The sequence below is a fragment of the Chelon labrosus genome (assembly GCF_963514085.1).
Source record: "Chelon labrosus genome assembly, chromosome: 1".
NCBI lineage: Eukaryota > Metazoa > Chordata > Actinopteri > Mugiliformes > Mugilidae > Chelon > Chelon labrosus.
In genome coordinates, this window is record NC_140337.1 from 898,434 (window position 1) to 922,732 (window position 24,299).

General features: G+C 40.8%; 1 protein-coding gene across 1 annotated transcript; it reads left to right on the forward strand.

Annotated features, from left to right (window-relative positions):
- LOC311486218 (zonadhesin-like) lies at nt 1-24,299 on the forward strand (the record flags this gene model as incomplete). Its single annotated transcript, XM_084542004.1, has 32 exons — nt 1-39; nt 961-1,106; nt 1,288-1,431; nt 1,754-1,861; nt 2,364-2,533; nt 3,010-3,212; nt 3,696-3,840; nt 8,367-8,614; nt 8,869-9,046; nt 9,186-9,294; nt 10,058-10,152; nt 10,503-10,679; nt 11,190-11,398; nt 11,508-11,652; nt 11,748-11,845; nt 12,009-12,155; nt 12,744-12,908; nt 13,125-13,252; nt 13,787-14,058; nt 14,152-14,360; nt 14,626-14,770; nt 14,909-15,153; nt 15,231-15,360; nt 15,466-15,667; nt 16,185-16,346; nt 18,177-18,307; nt 18,485-18,687; nt 18,782-18,917; nt 19,771-19,881; nt 20,800-20,916; nt 21,830-21,946; nt 24,244-24,299. The coding sequence occupies 32 exons, from the start codon at nt 1-3 to the stop codon at nt 24,297-24,299; spliced, it is 4,890 nt and encodes a 1,629-aa protein (XP_084398130.1).

The following is a 24,299-nucleotide window of genomic DNA, read 5'->3' on the forward strand; positions in this document are numbered from 1 at the left end:
ATGACCATCATTACATTTGGAGGAAAAAGGGGGAAGCTTGTAAGCCTGAGAAGACCATCCCACCTGTGAAGTATGGGGGTGGTAGCATCATGTTGTGGGGCTGTTTTGCCGCAAGGGGAACAGGTGCACTTCATAAAATAGACGGCATCATGAGGAAAGAACATTATGTGGAAATATTGAAGCAACATCTCAAGACATCAGCCAGGAAGTTAAAGCTTGGGCACAAATGGGTCTTCCAAATGGACAATGACCCTAAGCATTCTGCCACAGTAGTTACAAAGTGGTTTAAGGACAACAAAATGAATGTTTGGGGTGTGGCCATCACAAAGCCCCGATCTCAGCCCCATCGAAAATTTGTGGGTAGATCTGAAAAGGTGTATGCGAGCGAGGTGGCCTACAACCCTGACTCAGTTACACAAGTTCTGTCAGGAGGAATGGACCAGAATTCCAGCAGACTATTGCGAGAAGCTTGTGGAAGGATACCCAAAGCAATTGACCCAAGTCATACAGTTTAAAGGCAATGCTACCAAAATACTAAGGAAATGTATGTTAACTTCTGACTTTGAAGAAAGTAATAAAAAATTCTCTCAGAAATTCTCTCTCATTATTGTGGCATTTAGCAAATAGAAATAGTAATCCTGACTGACCTAAAACAGGAGAGGTTTAGTTTGATTTAACTTCAGACAATGAGGAAAGGTTTATGTGTCTTTTAACACAGTGTATGTAAACATTTCAACATAGATAGATAGATAGATAGATAGATATATTTAATGTCAAGAGAAAACAAGAGACTGTTATTATGTAGTTTGTGTCACATAATGAACACTGACTATCTATCTATCTCTACCTATCTGACTAGATGAAGCCTGCCTGTAGCTACGTAAAAGTACAGCTGATTTTCAACATTACTACTGCAGCTTCTGTTTAACTTGGCCTTTATGTCACACATCTCTCTGCCAGGTGAACGGATTGCGAGTGGCCCTTCCTCACTCCCCATCTCCCCTTATTTCTCTAAGTCTTGTTGGTCAGTTCGTCACCCTGCACACAACCTTTGGCCTGCAGGTGCGTTGGGATGGAAACCATTATGCTCAGATTACCGTTCCTAGGTAAGTATCGAAGTTTGTTCAGCGTTTTCTTACATTTTTTCTTCCTCTCTATCTATCTCTCTATCATTCTTTTTTTTTTGAAACATTGAGTTGTGTTTTTGTTTATCTGCTTTTAATTCAAATGAACTACAATCCATCTTCCTAAGACATGCTGATCTGTTAATCTTGCATTGTCCTACAGCTCCTACAGCGACCAGATGTGTGGTCTCTGTGGTGACTATGATGGGAAACCAGAAAATGATTTCACTAAACCAGATGGAAATCTGACAGAACAGATCAATGACTTTGGGAACAGCTGGCAGACAGAAGAGGATGAGGATGACTCGTGAGTTGATACATATTGATCTTTGTTCTGTAATGTGAAAATGTACAGGTGTACTTGAAACATCCTTTGATAATTGTGACTAAGATGCACCCTTGATGGTTTTTCTGGCTGATTTACTGTTACCTGTTATACTGTACATAAACCATTCAAGGTATGTATGGAGACACAAATGCATGCCTTACAGTTATGTCTTCAATTACCTATCGTATCTACTACATATCTAAATCTTGCTGACATTCTAATTTTTGATGATGAATTAAAATGAATTGACTGCTCATATAAGAAATTAAATGCAAACTTGTTTTATGTTTGTGCTGATCAGGTGTACCCCAGGTACAACGCCTGACACGGACTGTGATCCCGCCCTTGAGGTTGAGGTGGTTAAACCAGACAAATGTGGCAAAATTACAGATCCCAGTGGACCCATGAGGTGAGAGCAGAGAACTGCTTTCTCCCACTAATTACTGACTTACTCAGCGTCTTATTGTTTGGACACCTGGACCCTAATGTTTCTGTGTTGTTTTTGTCTATATTTAAATGTAAGAAATTTCCCACAGTGCAGTAGAAGCAGTTAGAATGACCCACACTGAATGGAATACAACCAACACGTATCATAAACTTAATTCAGATGCCCCGACCAAATCCCATTTAACATGATGCAGTCTGACAGTTATAAATGGGTTGGTAGAAATCCCCTCAGGCTGTCCCCCAGGTTTTAACCAGGCCTCAGTAAGGAATATTAGGTTAAATTTAAGGGGTGTGGTCGTAAAGGAAAAAACGTTTATTTGACATAGACTGAGAGTGAGAGTCAGTTGGTAAACGTTTCATGGGATTTTTTAAAAGCATCCTTAGTTTTCTTTTATTCCCAAAAAACAACAAGATTTTTGTCTCTATGCTTTTCAGTATAATGGTCAATCTCTTCTCTTTTCCAGAGAGTGTTTGGCTGTGGTAGATCCCACTCCGTTCTTCCAAAGCTGTGTGTATGACATGTGTCGGTTCAATGGCCAGCAGCACCTACTGTGTGACCAACTCCAGGCCTACACTACTGCATGCCAAAATGCTGGAGCCACAGTCCACGAGTGGAGAACTCCAGAGTTCTGTCGTAAGTCCATTCCTTCATCCAGACAGGCTCATTTGTTGTCTTTGTGGGAGGACTAGTTGTTAGAAAAGCAGCTTTGTTACCATGAGGTCACTGGTTTGACAATGACATTGATCATACAGTAAACTTTGGCAAGGCCTCCTCCTCCTCCCAGCACTGCACCAAGCCTATTTGGAACTGAACCCACAATCCAGGCTACATTAGACAACATTTTACTTTGACTGTTACTTAAGCAATAGGAGAGAAGTGAGAGTTCACTGTAAGCCAACAGGTCACGTCACCCAAGTGGTGTTGTACCAGAAATAACTGCAACGTTCACCATCATCCCACCCACAAACTAATCTTGTATCGCTCTTCTACTAAGCTTTCTTTGATTCTTCCTAACACCTCTCTTTAATGAATTCATCCCTTAATCTTTTTCCACTTTTGTCCACCATTGCCCCTCTCCCCATCTGTCTTCCTTCTGTTCATCCATGCAGCCCTGACCTGTCCTCCCAACAGCTCCTACTCCCTGTGTGGGAGTCCATGTCCCGAGACATGTCGGGGTGTGGCTGGGCTGCCTGGCTGTGAGGACGTCTGCGTGGAAGGTTGTGAGTGTGACCCAGGCTTTATCCTCAGCAATGACAAATGTGTGCCACTGAAAGACTGTGGCTGTGTGGACACCACTGGAGCCTATCACCCTGTAAGTGAGAACAGCCTCCTGAATCATTTTCAAATCACTGAAACTACAGCTCGTGCTCTCTTTGCCAGGTTTATGTCTGAATAGAAAATAAAGCTGTTCTGCATTTATGGACATTTTTGGAGATATTACAAAACATGACCAAGATGAGGAGAGGAACAGAATGACATTACCTAAAGCTAGTGGCCACTTAGCCTCGATCCTGTCCCATCCTGTTTTTTTTTGAGCCAACATTTCAGCCACTAATTCATGTCGAGAATGACGTTTTTAATATCATGGCTGATAAAATCAGAACAGGGTACACATGGATGAAGAAATTATTTATTTTATCAAAAAATGGGAAAATCTTGCTTTCAGCTTGCACGGAACTTCATGGACATTTCAAGAGAATAATGAACCAAAGTGCATTTATGTATTGCAAGAAGAAATGAATGATTTTAAAATCGTTGTATTGTATATAACTTGTATTGTGTGTCTACTTGTCAGATGGATGAAGACTGGTACTTGGAGGGTTGTCAGCAGAAGTGTGTGTGTCATAGTGGAGGTTTAATCCAGTGTCACAACACTAGCTGTAAACCAACTACTGAGAGCTGCCAGCTACAGAATGGAGAATATGAATGCCACCCTGTGGGTATGTTAATTACACAAACATGCGAACACAAATAATACACTAATTATCTGGCAAGTTTTGAATGAATTAATGCTATTATACAATAAACATTGAACCTGTAATTGAATAACCAAATGGATAAAGCTCAGAACTTCTACAGAACTTCAAAAGCACATAACGTTCATTTTTCTTAAACAAACACTGGTTTAGAATCAGAATCAGAATCAGAAAATACTTTATGCTTGGCCATTAAGTATTGCACCGATTTATTTATTCCATCAATAATGTGTGAGGAATTGATAGTTTCATCCAAACAGTCACAGTGTGGGAACTGTTTTCTGCAACAATATTATTGAGACAAAGCGAGCATTTTTAGAACAACTTGCGCGTGTCACCATTTTTGTTTTATCTGTTTATGTTTTTCCCAGGCTGAAAAACAAGTAGGGAGCAAGACCACCAGTGTGGGCGGAAAAAGACTCTAATTGAAACAATTGCCTGTTAAACAGCATAGAAAGGGTTAAAAACCGAACTGGTTTGATTGACGCTGAAGGTGGCTAATCAGGTGGCTTCCTGTGGTTCAAAGTAGCCAATCGGATGAGATCTCTATGCCTGAGTCAGAAACTTTGTTGTAGCTATATATACAACTATTGATAAAGGAGTGTTTTTTTATTGTGCTAAGTTGAAGTAAAGAGCTGTCTTTCATATTGCTGATCAGTGAGTAAGCAGGACTTGTCATGAATTTATTTTGTTGCAGAAAGCTATCAGAAAAAGCCTGCAAACCCCTCTGCTAATTTGTTCAATGTAAACGTTGTATGGTAATTGTGCTCTTTAATTTTTACACAACAGCAGCTTGAAGACCCCTTTTATTACAAAGGCATTTTTCAGTAATACAATTAAAATGGTGAAAAATCTAAATAATTGTGTCAGACCTCTTTGCGTTATCACGAAGGTAGGCTAATAGCTGAATCGGAATTTATAAGCAAAATCACGGGAATCAGTAGCCTAATACAGCCCAGTTGTGCTCAAATGAATATCGTGAGACGTCTACCATCAGATGAATGATATGGAAAAGTTAAGTTAGAGCCTCTAAAGCCAGCAGTGCTACTACCCATGCGAACATGAACACTAAGCTTTTCTCTCCATGTAGCCTAAAACTTATCGAAGTTTTTCATTGTCACCCTGCCTCTCCAAATGCAAAACTGACATTAACAAAAATGCAATAATGTAATAACAGCTGAAAAAGTACTTGGGTGTGTGTTTTATTTTATATTTACCGTTCAATAATGCAATCGCTGCTGTCTGTCCCATAGAAGAACATGACAGCCAGCGCATGTTTTGGAACTAATTGGGTTTACATGAACCACGTGACAGCCATAGCGGCGACATCAAAGAGTGTCGCAACTCTGTCTCTCTATGGCACTGCTCGTTCCTAAACGAGGCTCCACCTCCATTAGCTGGTTTGGTTTTAACCCCTTAACGCCTGAATTGATTTTTCAATGATATAAAGAAACTAGAAAATTCCTGCGGAAATTTTGACTGTGCCGATGATGCTGCCGTCCAGTTTCAAGTGTGCGTGGTGATGACTGTGACAAGCTCCAGCGAGGGTTAGCTGCCCGAGGCTAGCCCCGAGAGTTAGCTCGCGGCTAGCCCCGCTAGCTCGCTAACATACATGAGCTAATAGTTAACATATGTTAGCAGTGCAGCTATGTTGGGCACAAACAGTTAACACATAGATAATTCTAGAAATTCCAACTGAGGGGGGAGAGAGAGGGGTGTGGGGGTCATGGAGTCGTGTTCTGCCACCCTGCTATAGTGCTGTAATGTGTGTGTGTGCACCTGTGCTGAGTTTGCTCGTCAGGATGGGTTGAGGGGTCATAATGTTTTGGCACTCTGTGTCTGCGTGTGTAAGCTCGTTAGGGTCCGGTTGTCATGGCTACCAGGGCCAGCTGCTGCTTGGAGTCTCCTTCTGCCTCTCACCTCTGCCTGAGTGAGAGGGAGGTCCAAAAAAACTGGACCCTTGGATTAAGGGTCCGAACTAATGCTCATAAATCAAAAACTACAAGTCCTATCGGGAAAACGAAGACATTGGGATCGTCAGCCAAGGGTTCTCTATAGTTTAGTGTTGTTCCCATGCGCGCAGTAGCGGTTTTAGGCACGGGCGAACCGGGCAGCCGCCCGGGGCGGCATTTTTTCAAGACACAAGGGGGGCGGCACGAGAAAAAAATAAAATAAACAAATAAATCCGCGCCGCTACATGGTTTTCTATTATCTGTCATATCTGTGTAGGGAATTGGCAAATTGTCGCCCCCTGCAGCTGCAGGCGCCTCTGCTGCTGAGAAGGTGCCGTGCATAGAAGCTGTGCGTGAGAAAGGGAAAGGGGAGGAGGGCGCGGGGGACAGTTCACCTCTGGGTCTCTCCCAAATTGAACGGGGGGGGGGGGGGGGGGTCCACTGTATAAAAGTTAGTAACACCTTCACTTTCTTCCATGTAACGCACACTTCATTCATAATATAATAAATAGGCCTATAATTCCTGCACGTTTTGGTTTTTATGAATTGTGTGAAATGGCCAAATGAAAATAGGTAATACAACACGATTATGTGGTCACCAAGGTGAATTGGTTTAGTCTTGACTTCTGGTCGTGAGTGACAGCGCTGGAGGATGGAAATCTGTTGATTGTCGAGTGTCAAATAAACGCAGAGATGGACAGAAAAAGAAAAGATAAAGGTCTGCTATGTTCTCTCTGTATGATTACAGTATCCATGCCATGAATGAAGGGCTAATGTTAATTGGTGGTAAACGTTTGTTAGCCTTTTTGCTACGATGCTTGCAATGCTTATTACAACAGTAATTCGTCTTAACAAACACCAGATCTAATTTCACCATGAGATTGTGCTTTGCAACAAAACTGTTACAAGTTCAGTTATTATTTATTTCCATCACGTTGGGTCCTGTGATTAGCCAACGAAAATTTCATATCTGCAGGTAGTTTCAAAGATGAACATTTACCATTTGCTACAACTCTATTTCGTGTCAAAACATTGTTTAACCAACCAAAAGTAAGCCAAGCATATAATTGGAGGCAGTAACCAAGGAGCTAATTGTTCCTCCCTGAAAGATAGATTAGTATAACGTCTAATGACAGACACTTAGAGTTTAAGGGCATGTTTATTTAAATTTGTTTAAATTTGCAATTCATGGACGTTCTTTTCTTTAAACCCACGCGCGCCGGGGGGGGGGGGGGGGGGGCGCCCGGAGGTGGTCTCGCCCGGGGCGCAATTCAATGTAGAACCGCCACTGCATGCGCGTACTGTGAAAATTGTGGCCGTAGTCGTTTTAGAAAAAAAAGTATGCGACACGAAAAATCGTCGAAAAATCGCCCTCGCTTTCCACATACACACACATGGGGAAAAATTCGAAAACTGGTCGGCGCACTCCTCGCTTGGATGGGCCAAAACGCCCGCTTTTTGCCCGATTATTCTCGCCCCGTTGGAAGAATCGCTTAGAAAAGTCATAGCACACTTGTCCCGATTAAGGCGCACTTCTGGATATACAATTTGTCTATTTTTTTTAAGAACTCTGGGAGGAGTAGCGAACCGAAAAATTACAGAAGAAGGCGGAAGAAAATTAAACACGAGCAATGCATTGCAATGGGAGCTAGTGCACCGGCACAGATAATGAAATATTTGTATTTTTGCTTACTATTCCGGCCGGTCCTGAGAAACGAGTGCTTGCAAAAGGTTCCTAGGAATTTTTTGAATGTGCACAAACCGACATTGGAGTAATGCGTTATTTCGGCTGCAGTCTGAATGGAAACAGTGCGTCGCGGATTTGCGACACTAGGCATGAAGGGGTTAAAAAGTTGTTCCACCACCTCAAACACAAGCACAAACCAGAATATGAAGAAAGCCAGAAAATGCGCAAGGATGCAGAAGCAGCGTCGACTTCCAAAGAGTCTGGTAAAAAAAAAAGAAAACTCAGAAAAAACTTATCGATGCATTATAGTCAAAAAGATTAGGCTGAATTGGTGTTTATTTATTGTCATTTGTATCTTTACCGTGATAAATACCAGAAATTATCGGGATAAAATTTTTAGTCCATATCGCCCATCCCTAACTACAATCATTGCATTTTTTCAGTGAAACCCGAATGTATTTCTGTAGAAATGCTGATTTCTGTTTTAGTTTATCAAGGAAACTGCAGACTTTCATACAACCAGCCTAGAAAAAAGGGTAGAGGTGATAGAGCTTTTTGTCTCTCCTCCCACTGGCACCTGCACTCATTTGCTTTCCAGCAAGGCCTTTTTATAACTTTTATAATATACTTGCAAATATGCAGTATATAAAATTCATAGTGTAAATTCTTTGTGCATAGTTAGGAGCTTCTTAAATACTAATGCACATGTGCGTGTTTTACATGTGTGATTACATATTGTTTGCTCCATTACACATTGTGCATGATACATGTTAAGAAGTATAAAATGCAGTTTGAAAAGTATAAAATTGTAGTTTAAAACCACAGTTGTAATTCTTATGTTTCTTATTCAGGAAATGGGATTTGCTCAGTATCTGGTGATCCTCACTACACCACATTTGATAAACACACCCACCATTATATGGGCACCTGTTCCTACACTGTGACCAAACCCTGCAACGAGTCCTCTGGCTTGCCGTATTTCACTGTCGAGACCCAGAATGAGAACAGAGGAAATAATAAGAAGGTTTCCTACGTCAGGGCTGTGGTGATCAATGTTAACAATGTGACTGTCATTCTCGGCAAGGGACGCACCGTACAGGTATGTAATCTGACAGTGATGGCTATTCTACAGTCACTTAGATATTTCTTTGGAAGACCAAAGAGCAGGTACTTGTAGTATTTAATGCAGAAACATAGATAATGAAATTAAAAGGGAATATTTACCAATTTTTAAAGACATAGTACTTAATTGTATACCTGTGCATTTTGGACTTTTCAAGAAAAACAGATTTAAAGATGTCACCATGGAAATGTAACCTTGGTAAGCACTAATTTAAGTACATGTCTTTTCAGGTCAATGGGGCAGTGGTTGTTCCACCTGTCACCTCTATCAGTGGAGTTAAAATCTACTTGAGCGGAAAGTTTGTTGTCCTAGAGACATCCTTTGGACTGAGGGTGCGATTTGATGGTAACCACCGTGTTGACGTCACTTTGCCAACCTCCTACAATGGCCTCCTCTGTGGAATGTGTGGTATGACCAATTGTACACTTTTGCCCCAGTTCAGAACATAACTGACCTGCTTGGATTGCTCCAAACCCAAAGTATTAGGTCAAATAAACTGCTGTGCAGTCACCTTTATGTTGAGTCTTTATGTTTATTGTCCTCACAGGAAATTTTAATGGAAACCCCAAAGATGACAACTTGAAACCAGACAATACACCAGCTGCAAATAGCAATGAGTTGGGAGACAGCTGGGAGGTTCCTGACCCAAGACCTGAGTGAGTAACCTTACAGAGCGGCGTACAGCCACATTTTTATTTTTCACACAAGCATGTTATTTAATTCTCAATTCAGTTGTATTTATATGGCATTAAATACAATCCAAATTGTTTTAAGACGCTCTACAGAACCCATAGTCTCAAATCCTCTAGAGCACATAGAGAGATGGAGCAGGGTTGGGGACTCTGAGAAGTCCTGTCTGTTCTTGTACAGACATGTGCATCACATGCTAATGCTCTCTGTTATTGAGAAGCAAGAGCTGAACAGCCGTAATCACTCTCATGGTATGGGAAAAAAGTAAAAGAGTTGATAACTGTAGGTTATACTGGGCAGAGATATTAGTTAATGACAAGGATTAATGCTCAGTACATGGGATGTCCTCCCAGCACCCACTCAGTTACGCTGTAGCCTTAATAGGAAAGAGATAGAGCCAGGGAGGCCGTGAGTGTTATTATATCATTCGTGTTTTTTTATTGCCATGTAGCTAATTCTAATTCTAGTAAAGAAACTCTACCAATACATTGACTGGAATTTGTTTCTAAAGTTAAAACATAATTAATTAAAAATAGCATTACTATCACAATTGTTCCCCATCACCACAAATGATGTATCCTCCAAGCTCTCAATATCTGCACTAAATCTTACAGTAATCATACCTAAAAATTGTGAAATAGAATGTGTTTTGTGTGCAGACTGCCAGTCACCTGTATGTACAAAAAACTTTGCTGCTCCATTCTGATGAATTCTCTACATTCTCCCCAGCTGTTCTAATGGTGGAGGACAGGATGACTGTGATAAAAATGTGGAGGAGGAGGCCAAGAAGCCCACCAACTGTGGCATGATATCTGATCCCAATGGTATGACACACACATATTGTACATACAGAATGAACAGGCTCTGATACAGTAATGTTGTTACAAGAAGCTCAACCATGCCAAGCTCAGCACAGCAGGGAGTGGGGAATGAGAATGCTTGTTTTTTTTGGTGGGTTGGGGAAAATATGACAAAGTTAGTAATATAATTTGTGATAATGCAGTATTGTTATTGGTTTGATGTGAAGTTTGAATATATGGTGTTTAGTGAAGTAGCCTCTTCCACACTGTTGTTAATGTTGAGAATTATTGTAGAGCAGCTTGATGCCATGCTGTATAATGAGTTCACCAGGCATTGATCTCTACTACACTTCTGTCTTTGATTTTAATCACAGGCGTCTTCAAACCCTGCCACTCTGTTGTGCCCCCGGAGCCATTCTTTGAAAACTGTCTATACGACATGTGTGCGACGGGTGGGCAGACTGTGGCTCTGTGCCAGGCCATAGAGAGCTATGCTGACACATGTGCTGCTGCAGGAGTCTCCATTGCATGGAGAAACGATTCATTTTGTCGTAAGTGTGTGTGTGTGTGTGTGTGTGTGTGTGTGCTGGTAGAAAACAAACAGGATCTCCAGCAGTCATTACTACCTACTTTGTTACTACAGCTGATGATTTGGTATTATCCCGACAAACCACAACTATCACATTGAATTTAAGAGTGTATACAGTTATGACTAAACACTTCCTAGTGGAAAATAATTTTCCTCTTCTACTTTGTAGATGTGTGGTGATTCAGATCATTTAGAACATTTAGACAGGTGGACTTGGAAGTGTCTTACTATTAGTGTATTAGTACAATTTAAAGTTATATACTGCAACTTAAAATGGATGAAAATAATATTTATCAAAATGCCCTTGATCAATTCACTCCCATGTCTACTGCTACAAACATGCTTGCTCTGCAACTAATGCCACTAAATTAAAGAAAAAAGCAAAAGAAACGCATGATCCTGACAACTGTTGTGCATTTTACAAATTATCTTGAGCATACGCCTTTTCTAAATGTTTTCCTCCTCCCTGCAGCTCTAAATTGCCCCCAGGGCAGTCATTATTCTCCCTGTGGCCCTGCTTGCCCCCAGCCCAGCTGTCAAGACCCTGCAGGACCCGGTGGCTCCTGCAACCTTCCCTGTGTGGAGGGTTGCTTCTGTAACAAGGGCCTCATCCTCAGTGGAGACAAATGTGTCCCGTTCAACGAGTGTGGCTGCACTGATGAAGATGGGCAATATAGGCCGGTGAGTGAGCTTGCTTTGTGGGCTCAGGCAGAATTCCTATTTGTCTTATTTTTTACAATAAAATACATTAATGTTGAAATGTGTTAAACTTGTTTATGTGCATGTGTAGGTTGGAGACGCTTGGTTCACACAGACTGACTGTTCAGAGCGCTGTAAGTGTAGCAGCCAAGGAAATATCACCTGCGAGCCTTGGCAGTGCAGCCCTGCACAGGAGTGTGGAGTGGTAGAAGGAGTACTGGATTGTCACTCTACTGGTAAAATGAACACAGACTTGATGATCAAAGATTCATTGCACTTCATTTGCTCACATAAAATATATTGTTTCACTGAGCCTAATTTCCTACCACAGGTAAAGGAGTGTGTCATGTAGCTGGAGATCCTCACTACTTCACGTTTGACAGTGTGATGCACACGTTTATGGGCACCTGTACATATACTCTGGTGGAGGTATGAGTTGAATTTGACTGCTTCTCACTCACATGCACCTCATTAGTCATGTTGTATGCCTGTGTTTTCTGCTGTACAGCTTGTCTGTTGTAAATCATTCTGAAACTATAAAAATCAAAATGTAAAATTGTGTTGTTTAAATTTCTATATCTAAATCCTTCAGGTGTGTAATACCACCAGCGTAACTCCCTTCAAGATAGTGGGTAAAAATGAAGAACGTGGTCAACCAGAAGCCTCCTATATTCGCTCTGTGACAATCTACTTGCCTCATGACACTGTGATAGAACTGCAGAAGGGCCGCAGAGTTCTGGTATGGAAGATTCTTTCTGTGGATTCTTTTCTGTATTTCCGCATAGAATGACTCATAAACAGATTTATACACAGTACTGAAAGTAGACAAAGACAACCCAATCCTGACGTTTTTAAGAATTGACTGGTATAATTCAGAATTCATTGGTCCATTAATGATGGCAAGCCGCCCCTGATGGATCAGAACAGGCCCAAACGAGGACATTACCAACCCCATGTTTCACTGACGAGTAAACTGCAAGTTACTGTGGTTCCTCTTTGACCTCTTATGCGTCTTGCCTTGTTCGTCAATCACTCCTGTGGAGAGTAAGTCTCTGGAAACATTTCTGAACAGATGGTCTCTAATTTAGTCTTGAAATTAACTTGTAATTCTGTATTTACTTTCCACACCCCAGATATGTAATATTGGCTCATTTTCCTGAACAAACAAATACACAAGTATAATATTTTTTTGATTTTTGTTTGGTTAATTTGGTTCACTTTGTCTACTATCAGGACTTCGGCTGCCATCAGAAATTTTTTTTATGCAGGAATGTACAACATTTTGAATTGTGCAGAAGTACTAAGCACTGTACTTTCCCTGTCTTAGCTGAATGGACGACGTGTGCGAACCCCAGTTTCCATTGACTTGGTCGGAGCCAAAGTTCTAACCAGTGGGGCGTACATTGTGCTGCACACAGATTTTGGTCTGCAGGTAAAATTTGATGGAGTCCATCACCTGGAGATCACTGTTCCTGGAGAATACTTCAACAAGGTACAAAGATATCTGGTCATTCTGTTGCTTTAACTCATTGCCCCCCATCACATTTGTGTCATTCTGATAGTATATACCAAAATGTTTTAATATTTGTATCATTCTAATTGTATTTGTTTATTTACTGAATCTGAAAAGCTACAAGATGTAACCTTTTCAAGTTTCTTCAGCATATGAGACACTGTAATTACTTTGTGCCACCCTTCTCCTCCTCAGTTGTGTGGCATGTGTGGGAACTACAACCACAACTCCTCAGATGACAACCTGATGCCTAACAAGAAACCAGCCAAGGATGTGATTGAACTTGGCAACAGCTGGAAATCAGATGGAGACAGTGACCCTGGGTCAGTGGGTACCAATCACTTCACATGTTGTATGAGGCATTCACTGTATCACAAACCTGTTTCACATTCATCTGACTGTACATTGAGTTAAGAACTCTTGGAAGCACCAAATACATCATCTAGCCAGTGTAGATACCATACCATTCTGTGTAATGTAAACATTTACAGTTGGTTTGAGTTTTTTGATCTAATTGATGATGTACTGCACCTGCAAAAAAATAAAGCTTCAATAAAGCAAAGTAATCACAGAAGAGCAGTGATCAGATGGAGCTTCTTACAAACCAGCAGCCCCTGTTTGTGCCCCTTATGCATTGATATCCATTCTAGAAAAAGCTCTGTCAGAGTGCTTCGATTACTCCCAGTGTCTAGTATGCACCTAAGGGGAACACCACCTATCTGAATGTCTACTTCAGACTAGTTTATTAATTAATGTGATTAGCTCAGTTTATATGTGAGCTAAGTCACAAAGAGAAACTGCAATATTCGGAAACCTGACTAAGTCATGATCAATTATCCAAATATTCTCCTCTGTAGCTGTCAGCCAGACACTCGTCCAGACGTTCACCCAAACTGCACCACAGAAGAAGAACAGCTGTATGAGGCTCAGTGTGCAGAGGTTATATTATCTGACATCTTCAAGCCTTGCCACTCTCTGGTGGTTCCTGAGGCTTTTCTGGGTAACTGCATCTACGATATGTGCGAGTATGACGGCATGCAGGCAACACTGTGCAACAATGTGGAGGCGTACGCTCAGGCCTGTCAGAGCGCTGGAGTAACCATTAGCTGGAGAAACAACACATTCTGCCGTAAGTTATAGTACTCAAATTAATAATTTAAATAAAGTCAGATATCTAGTTTTCCTATTTTCTTACTTAATTTTCTTGATTTCCATGATGCAGCCCTGCCCTGCCCTCCTCACAGCCACTATTCAGACTGCACTGCCCCTTGCCCCCCCACATGCTCTGACCTCTTCCCCGTCTTTTGCCACCTCCCTCCTACTGCCTGTGTGGAGGGCTGCCAGTGCGACGCCAGCTATGTCCTCAGTGATGGCAAGTGTGTTTCTCTGGACAAATGTGGCTGCCTGGACTCAGACAGCGAGTACCATGACGTAAGTGCAACAATGTCTTTCACAGAATGTGGTATAATGGCTCATCCTAAATTCTTAAATCAAAAACATGCAGGCCATTGGTATTAAAGTTGCTGATTAACGTTTTTAGAACACAAGTCATAGTAGGAACAAAGTTGATTAGGCCTGTATTAGCACGACTAACTGAAGGTTGTCACCGCAAGTGACTTCAATACTGTGTTGAACAGTCAGTGAGCTGTGTCTATGCTATAATTAGCTAATAATGTTGCTGTTTATGCGTGAATAGGTGGGAGACTCATGGCTAAAAGGAAAGTGTGCTGAGTCATGTACCTGTAACCCTGGTGGCAAAATCGTATGTAAGGGCCACATCTGTAGTTCCAGCTCTGTGTGCTCCCCGGACAAATATGGAGACCTCTCCTGCAAACCGACCAGTGAGTCCATCACTAAACTGTGACGCACATTTGTTATGTATGACATAAAAACACATAGAAAAGCAGAATAACAATCATTTACATGTTGTTTTAAATATTACGCATGTTAATAATTTCATTTACATTATCATCCTCCAGAGTTCGATAAGTGCACCATCTCTGGGGATCCTCACTACAGAACATTCGATGGTTTCTCCCATCACTTCCAGGGTCCTTACACATATGTCCTGGCTCAGAGCCACAACTTGACCTCCCTGTCACCCTTTGTGGTGAGGGGAAAGAATCTCAGACGTGGGGGTAACAGGAAGATATCATTCCTGGATCAGATGTACATTGATGTTTACAATGTCAATGTTCGCTTTGGACAGAAGAAGACTATCCTGGTCAGTAGTGTGTCTTTGTCAGAGTACCATTTATTTTCTTGTTTGGTTCTAAAAACAGCATATTATATCTTCTCTAGGTGAATGGGGAGCGTGTTGCACCTCCTCTCAGTCCGGTTGCTGGCTTGACTATCACAATGAACTCCAAGGAGGTCAAGCTCACCACCGACTTTGGACTGACTGTACGTTTTGATAGCAAAAGTCGCGGAGGTAAGAGAAGAGGAAAAATGTGTACTTGAAAACAGAGCCCAGGCTTTTTTTTTTTTTTGAGGAATATGTTAATTTCCCTCCACTGTGTGTCTGTTTGTGTATCAGAGGTCATACTCCCCAGCACCTATAGAAATTCTGTCAGAGGACTGTGTGGGAACTATGATGGGATCACCAGAAATGAGTACATGAAACCAGATGGGGAGGTGGTCAGGGACCTAAACACGTTTGGAGAAAGCTGGAGGGTCAGTGACCGACAGGCTGAAGGACTGAAGACCTCTGACCTTCCTGTCACGGTCCATACCCGCAAGTATGTCCACAATCAAGTTGACTGTCTTTTGTAATTTTTTAATACAGTTTTGTAGATATCAATATTGGACGGAAATTAGTTATTTAAAGCAAAATGCCAAAAAAATCTTAATTCTCCAGATCCAGTTTTCTAAGATAGAAAACGCTGTATGCTGTGGTTTTGGTCAACATCTCAACTTGAAATAATGGCATTTGCATTATTTATTTGACATTTATTGCAATGAGCAATCAATCTATTATTAAAGAAAATGAAGTTCAGATGTTTCAGTGATCGTTAAGATGAAATAAGAAAAAAGGAAATTACACTTCCAGTGCAGATGCATAATTTTGCCAGAGTCCTAACAAGCTGAAACATTCAGTAATGAAAATCTATTGGACTAACAGACTCGGTTGTTGTCAGTTACCACTACTAAAAACTCTTACTTTCATAGTCCATCCTTTAATTTATAAACCTCAGTTAGACACAGAGATAACATGACAATAATGATAACAATGCTCTGTTTCCTTTGTGTCTCCAGAATTAGGGAGGAGACTGATCCAGATCCAGGATTTGGGACATCAGACTGCTCTCAATCTGAGCTCAATGACTACAACAGCGTGTCTCAATGCGGAGCGTTGTCTGACCCCAAAGGCCCATTTGCTGCCTGCCATGCAACACTACCACCCAAAACGTATCAAGAGTGAGTCTGTTTTCCTGTGTGATTGTGTGTAATTGTGGCAGGTGTAGTTCTGGTGGTAGAGCAGGTTGTCCATGGATTGAAGGTTTGACTGTTTGATCCCAACCCCTCCACATGCCAAAATGTCCTTGGGCAAACAGATACACATGGTCATTCTTTAGGCAACATTAATGCTTTGGATTGTTTGTGTGAGTTGGCAGCCTTTGTTTATTCTTGGCAGAGGTGGGACCAAGTCACTGTTTGGCAAGTCCCAAGTAAGTCCCAAGTCTTAGCAGTCAAGTCCAAGTCGAGTCCCAAGTAAAGACAGAGAAGGGCAAGTCGAGTCCAAGTCCAAGTAACACCAAAGCCAAGTCGAGTCCAAGTCCAAGTCCCAAGCTTCTTCGAGTCCTGAACAAGTCATCATGTACTCTTCACTTAATAATGCCATTATTAGACTAACTATCATAATTTCAACATATCAACCTAATCTACAGTATATTTTTTTAATATAAACACAGATTAAAATATGCATATATTTTGAAATAGGAAACGCTCGAGTGACATCTAGTGGCCAAATGTTGGTATCCTGCACATTAACATTAGCGAAATCTAACATTGTTCAATGTATTCTTACTCTAATATCTAATACTGTATAGGAAATGAATAGATAGCTACAAGTTACTCAGCACAGCTGCAAATATATATTGTTTTCCAAATTGCGGCGTCCACTGTAAGGATGCGTAATAATTTGGCTGATGGCATTTACTGCGCTAGGCCACAAATTTTCCTGCAAACAATGTAAGGCTGTCTGCCAGTGGCGACTCATGAAGGAAGCCAAAGATATGATTACAACAAATGGTGACGAGAAGAGTCGTAAAGCTACATTCAATTGTACATTTAGAATTCAGTAAATGTAAATATTTTATGTTTATACATAATTTACTATGTTGACTGTGTAGCCTACGTGTATTTTTTACCCGTGACTGAAAAAAAAGAAAAGAAAAAATAGCTGGCTCACACGTAGCCTAGACAGAGAAAAGCTGACTCTGACATTCCTGGTCCAGATTGACCACGGTAACATGGGGGAAATAGTCTACTTTAGGCCTACGAACATTATCAGACCAGGATATAGGCTAGTACACTTGGCAAAATAGGACCATCTTGGCTGTGAAAAGTGTGTGATTTAGACCAGTGATTTTCAACCTTTTTTGAGCCAAGGTACATTTTTTTCATTGAAAAAATTAAAATAAAAAAAAATGAAGCTCTGTAGCCTAAAGTAACAATATAAAGTCATTCTTGTCAAAGTGTCTTGAATAGGAATCAAATAAACACAAAGAAAAAAGTCTTATACGGTATATATATATATATATATATATATATATATATATACACAGACACTCGACAATGGCATATTATTTGCATATAATAATTTGCGGCACAGTGGTTGAAAAACACTGATTTAGACTATTTTGTTTGTCATGCAGACCGGACGCTCAGCTGCATGTCTCTGTATCGGCCAGCAGGCTCTGCCCGTTCGTCTCGCATGTTTTTGTTTTTATTTTTTGTTTTCCTCGCGGAAGTGAATGAGTCTCTGGGGTGTCTTGGTCCACGATCAGGAAATGTAGTTTTTGACTCGAGACATGTCAAGTCATTACAAGTCAAAGAGGCCAAGTCCGATTCAAGTCTCGAGTGAATAGCATTCAAGTCCAAGTCGAGTCGCAAGTTATGGCGAATTTTATCAAGTCGAGTCTGAAGTCATTAAAATCATGACTCGAGTCTGACTCGAGTCCAAGTCATGTGACTCGAGTCCACATGTCTGATTCTTGGTATGTGTGTCTGTGTTTGTTTCTCCAGTGACTGTTTGTTTGACTTGTGTGCTGAGAGTGGCAGTTTGGAATTACGCTGTGCCAGTTTTGAGGTGTATGCTACAGCATGCCAAGAGGCTGGAGTCAAACTAGGACCTTGGAGACAGCAACTGAATTGTAGTAAGATGCTAAACACACACAGCAAGTTAAAGTAGTCCAATCCACATTTACACTGGATTGGAAAAGCAACAGTGGAATGAATTTGCAGATTTGTTTGGTGTGATGTGTGCTTTTAGGAGTATTGACTAAACCAGTGCAATCAGACGGGATTCTGATGTCTTTCTCTCTTTGTCCTAGCCCTTCCCTGTGATGCCAACAGCACTTATTCCTCTTGTATGACACCTTGCCCCGCCTCCTGTGGTGATCTGGCAGCACCCTCTGAGTGTGACACCACTTCCTGTGTGGAAGGGTGTCAGTGTGCTGCGGGCTTTGTGATGAGTGAGGGAATCTGTGTGCCATACTCACAGTGTGGCTGCACCTTCCTCAACAGATACTACCCTGTAAGCGGCCTTAAGTTACAACAGTGACTGTGTGTCAGTATGTGAAGATATGATCTCATTAGAATTCTCCTGCTTCTCACTCTCCTTCCTACAGCTGAACGAGAAGTTTGTGACTGATGACTGTTCGCAGTCCTGTGAATGCACGAGCACTGGCGCTGTTTGCCAACCCAAAACCTGCCAAGATGGATATGTCTGCACCATTTACAACTTCAAACGTGACTGCCACAGAGGTTTGTGTGTCTTTCTGTGTGTATTTGTGTCAGTAATTCACAGCCATGTTGTGGGGCCCCCATCACTTTTGGGAACAAAATAAAAGTATTGTATGAACCTCATGTATGAACCGCCAGACACGGTCAATTTAGTTTCTTGCTAACTTACTACAGACATAGGCATAAATCATAAAACACCAGCTTACCAGTTACAATGTTCACAACAAAAGGTTCATTCCCAAGTCATGTAGCAACTGTCCAGAGGCCTAACTCAGCTACTGTCTTAAAGCTGGCCTGGAGAGTGGCCATCTTACAGCAATGAAACAGCTTCCACAACATGATGGCCTGCAGGGGTGCTGTGAAGCATTGCTCATATACTCTCAGCAATAGCATTCCAGTGCTTGCATGTGAGTCTTGGTCACAGTAGAGGTCAGATGTTGTGCCACTCAACTCCCAGGGAATGTCTGGCTAAATCAGGGGACAACACTGACAATGAAGAGTGATCCTCTCCACAATGATGAGGAAGCAGAAGGAGGGGAGACGGAGGGGACCCAGAAGCAAGCAGCTTCCAGACACCGGAACTTGTAGTGTTTGTGAGGATGGCAGTTTGAGCCTTGAGTGATTAGTTAGCGTCCACAAACATCTTGTCCCTCTCTGGTAGGGGACTTTACTGTTCAAGGCCTCATACAGTGAGGAGTGATTTGCTGGGTCTCTCTCCTCTGGTCCTCTATGGAAAGGGGAACACTATTTTTTATAATGTATTTATTGATATCATATTTGTTAATCAACCTGCTGTGTCTTCACTTGGTACCTTAACCCTGACATACAATCTCTAACTGATGACATCAAACATATGTTTTGTTTTTTGTTCCAGAGAGTCCATGCCTCAGCAACCCCTGTCTGAATGGTGGGACATGTGAGGAGACTGGCAACAACACATATGTCTGTAAATGTCCAGAGGGCTTTGGAGGCGCAAACTGTGAAGGTATGGCAAACATCATCCTTTTTATCTTTGTCTGATGAAAATATCTTTTACTCTTGTAGGGAGCTTTACTATTCAGGGCCTCATACAGGGTCCACATGAATCGAGCAGTTTGGGTAATAAAGCAGTGATCTGTATGTCAATACCTTTTCACCTTAATATATGCAAAGGATCCAAGGGCTCACTTCTGAGCTTCATAATACGAGACAGATTCTTCTTATGTCATTGGGGTGGCTGTGAATATTGCATATGATTTGGGGGTTAGATAGACCTTGGCTGGAAACAGTTGAGGTACTATCAAGAACTGGCACCCACCTTGTCAAAGATAAACATTTAGAGCTTTTGGTGAGAATATTCATGTGGGAATGATAAATAGAATGACAAGCAGTGAGTGGGTAGTTTGCTGAAAAGAAAAAAAAAGTATTGAACTGGCATGTGCTTGTATGGTTTAAGTTCTGATTTTGGATTAAGTGAGCAGATGTGATAAACTTGACCTTTAGAGCATTTATCTCCTCAAAGACTGGATATGACTCATAAAGGATGTAAGATGTTCTTAGAGCTGACATTTCTGTTTGCTTATTGGAGGCTACCCACTGTAAAATTCTCAAAAGAGAGACTGTTTAGGAAGAGAGGAAGTGGTGCCACAGTTTTGTCTCCATGCTGTTAAGAGCATCTATGATCTAAGAGGAAGTGTTTCTCTGTTGATTAGGATGTTTTAATGGAATTCTTAGTGGTCTAAAAAAAATTACGAGATGTGCTGGGTCTCTCTCCTCTAGTCCTCTATGGAAAGGGGAACACTATTTTTTATAATGTATTTATTGATATCATATTTGTTAATCAACCTGCTGTGTCTTCACTTGGTACCTTAACCCTGACATACAATCTCTAACTGATGACATCAAACATATGTTTTGTTTTTAGATCCAGAGAGTCCATGCGTCAGCAACCCCTGTCTGAATGGTGGGACATGTGAGGAGACTGGCAACAACACATATGTCTGTAAATGTCCAGAGGGCTTTGGGGGCGCAAACTGTGAAGGTATGGCAAACATCATCCTCTTTATCTTTGTCTGATAAAAATATCTATTACTTTTGTATGGAGCTTTACTATTCAGGGCCTCATACATTATCCACATGATTCGAGCAGTTTGGGTAATAAAGCCGAGATCTGTATGTCAATACCTTTTCACCTTAATATGTGCAAAGGTTTCAAGAGCTCACTTCTGAGCTTCATAATACGAGACAGATTCTTCTTATGTCATTGGAGTGGCTGTGAATATTGCATATGATTTGGTGGTTAGATAGACCTTGGCTGGAAACAGTTGAGGTACTATCAAGAACTGGCACCCACCTTGTCAAAGATAAACATTTAGAGCTTTTGGTGAGAATATTCATGTGGGAATGATAAATAGAATGACAAGCAGTGAGTGGGTAGTTTGCTGAAAAGAAAAAAAAAGTATTGAACTGGCATATGCCTGTATGGTTTAAGTTCTGATTTTGGATTAAGTGAGCAGATGTGATAAACTTGACCTTTAGAGCATTTATTTAAGACTGGATATGACTCATAAAGGATGTAAGATGTTCTTAGAGCTGACATTTCTGTTTGCTTATTGGAGGCTACCCACTGTAAAATTCTCAAAAGAGAGACTGTTTAGGAAGAGAGGAAGTGGTGCCACAGTTTTGTCTCCATGCTGTTAAGAGCATCTATGATCTAAGAGGAAGTGTTTCTCTGTTGATGAGGATGTTTTTAATGGAATTCTTAGTGGTCTAAAACAAATTACGAGATGTGCTGGGTCTCTTTCCTCTGGTCCTCTATGGAAAGGGGAACACTATTTTAATAATGTATTTGTTGATATCATATTTGTTAATCAACCTGCTGTGTCTTCACTTGGTACCTTAACCCTGACATACAATCTCTAACTGATGACATCAAACATATGTTTTGTTTTTAGATCCAGAGAGTCCATGCCTCAGCAACCCCTGTCTGAATGGTGGGACATGTGAGGAGACTGGCAACAACACATATGTCTGTAAATGTCCAGAGGGCTTTGGGGGCGCAAACTGTGAAGGTATGGCAACCATCATCCTTTTTATCTTTGTCTGATGAAAATATCTTTTACTCTTGTAGGGAGCTTTACTATTCAGGGCCTCATACAGGGTCCACATGAATCGAGCAGTTTGGGTAATAAAGCAGTGATCTGTATGTCAATACCTTTTCACCTTAATATGTGCAAAGGTTTCAAGAGCTCACTTCTGAGCTTCATAATACGAGACAGATTCTTCTTATGTCATTGGAGTGGCTGTGAATATTGCATATGATTTGGGGGTTAGATAGACCTTGGCTGGAAACAGTTGAGGTACTATCAAGAACTGGCACCCACCTTGTCAAAGATAAACATTTAGAGCTTTTGGTGAGAATATTCATGTGGGAATGATAAATAGAATGACAAGCAGTGAGTGGGTAGTTTGCTGAAAAGAAAAAAAAAGTATTGAACTGGCATATGCTTGTATGGTTTAAGTTCTGATTTTGGATTAAGTGAGCAGATGTGATAAACTTGACCTTTAGAGCATTTATTTAAGACTGGATATGACTCATAAAGGATGTAAGATGTTCTTAGAGCTGACATTTCTGTTTGCTTATTGGAGGCTACCCACTGTAAAATTCTCAAAAGAGAGACTGTTTAGGAAGAGAGGAAGTGGTGCCACAGTTTTGTCTCCATGCTGTTAAGAGCATCTATGATCTAAGAGGAAGTGTTTCTCTGTTGATGAGGATGTTTTAATGGAATTCTTAGTGGTCTAAAACAAATTACGAGATGTGCTGGGTCTCTTTCCTCTGGTCCTCTATGGAAAGGGGAACACTATTTTAATAATGTATTTGTTGATATCATATTTGTTAATCAACGTGCTGTGTCTTCACTTGGTACCTTAACCCTGACATACAATCTCTAACTGATGGCATCAAACATATGTTTTGTTTTTAGATCCAGAGAGTCCATGCCTTAGCTACCCCTGTCTGAATGGTGGGACATGTGAGAAGACTGGCAACAACACACATGTCTGTAAATGTCCAGGGGGCTTTGAGGGCACAACCTGTGAGATAAAAACACAACTGGGTATGGCAAACAAAGTCTTTTTTATCTTTGTCTGATAAAAAATATCTTTTACAGTCACGGTTTGTAATTATTTCATGTTATCGTTACAGAAACCAAGTGGATTATTCTGATCGCCGTCTTGTCCTCAGTTGCCGCCATAGCCATTATTATCACCATTGTGTGTGTTGTTAAACACAAATGCAAGTGAGTCTTAATTGTTTTTGTGTAGTAATACAGTGATTGGATGTGTATGTATGTTTGTGTGTGTGTGTGTGTCTGGTAACAGAATTTTAGTGATTTTCAAAACCTAATGACGCAACAGTATCCTAAGGTGGGAAAATGACTGGAAATAACTGGAAGGTGGAACTGATAAAAGAGAGAATTTGCTTTAGAATGCCAGATGCTTTAGAAATGCATACTGCACATTGAAAAATAAATGATCATATTTGCATATTACACCGTGGTTGTAAGAAAATTTGAAATTCATCACTTTTGTGGAACTCCTGCGAGCATAACTGGGGAAGACATAGGAGATGCACCAAAAAGAAGAAAAAGACAAACATTATTGCAGTGAGCCACATTTATTGGCTATTTTCTCTACTCTGTATGCCACAAATCCTTCATAACTTTATAGACAGCTTCATACCCATTGTTACCTAACTAATGTTCCTATCCTCTACCTGGAACTTAGTTAATTTAAGAATCGAAAGTTAACCTTATTTAACTGATAACCAACCAAAAACTAACCAAAGTGATAAGTAGTCATGTCAGCAAAACATTCCGGCAGTTTAACTTGCTTATTTCTTATGAATGGTGTAATAGACAGTTAACATAACATTACCATTCTTTGCAATATATTGTGTATTTTAATTGGCAACCAGTAAGCAAAATACCCAAAATAGGTTGTTAGACATGAAGCTTTGAACAACAAGTGCGTCTAGTTCCAGGTGTTTGCTGGTGTTGTGAGTCTTTGCAATGCCATTCGATTTTTGGTTGTGTTGTGAGTCTTTGCAGTACACCTGTTGTCAAATGGATGAAAACGTTTTCTTAATTCACTTGTGTTTTCTGAAGTTGCAGTGCGCTGAGCTCTCTCTGCCACTGTACTTTAGAGCTCGTTCACACAATTATTATTATTATATTATTCTGTTTATTTTTTTCCTTTAAAAAAAGTTAGTCTGCTTATGCTGAATGTCTGTACATGCCTCAATATCACAGCCAATGCACTATAACACTTTATATGCAGCTCTAAATATATCCCATGTTCTCTTTTTTAGGTGTCCCCTATGAGAACATGGATGGCCAAAGAAATTCCACTATGGCCACTATGTGA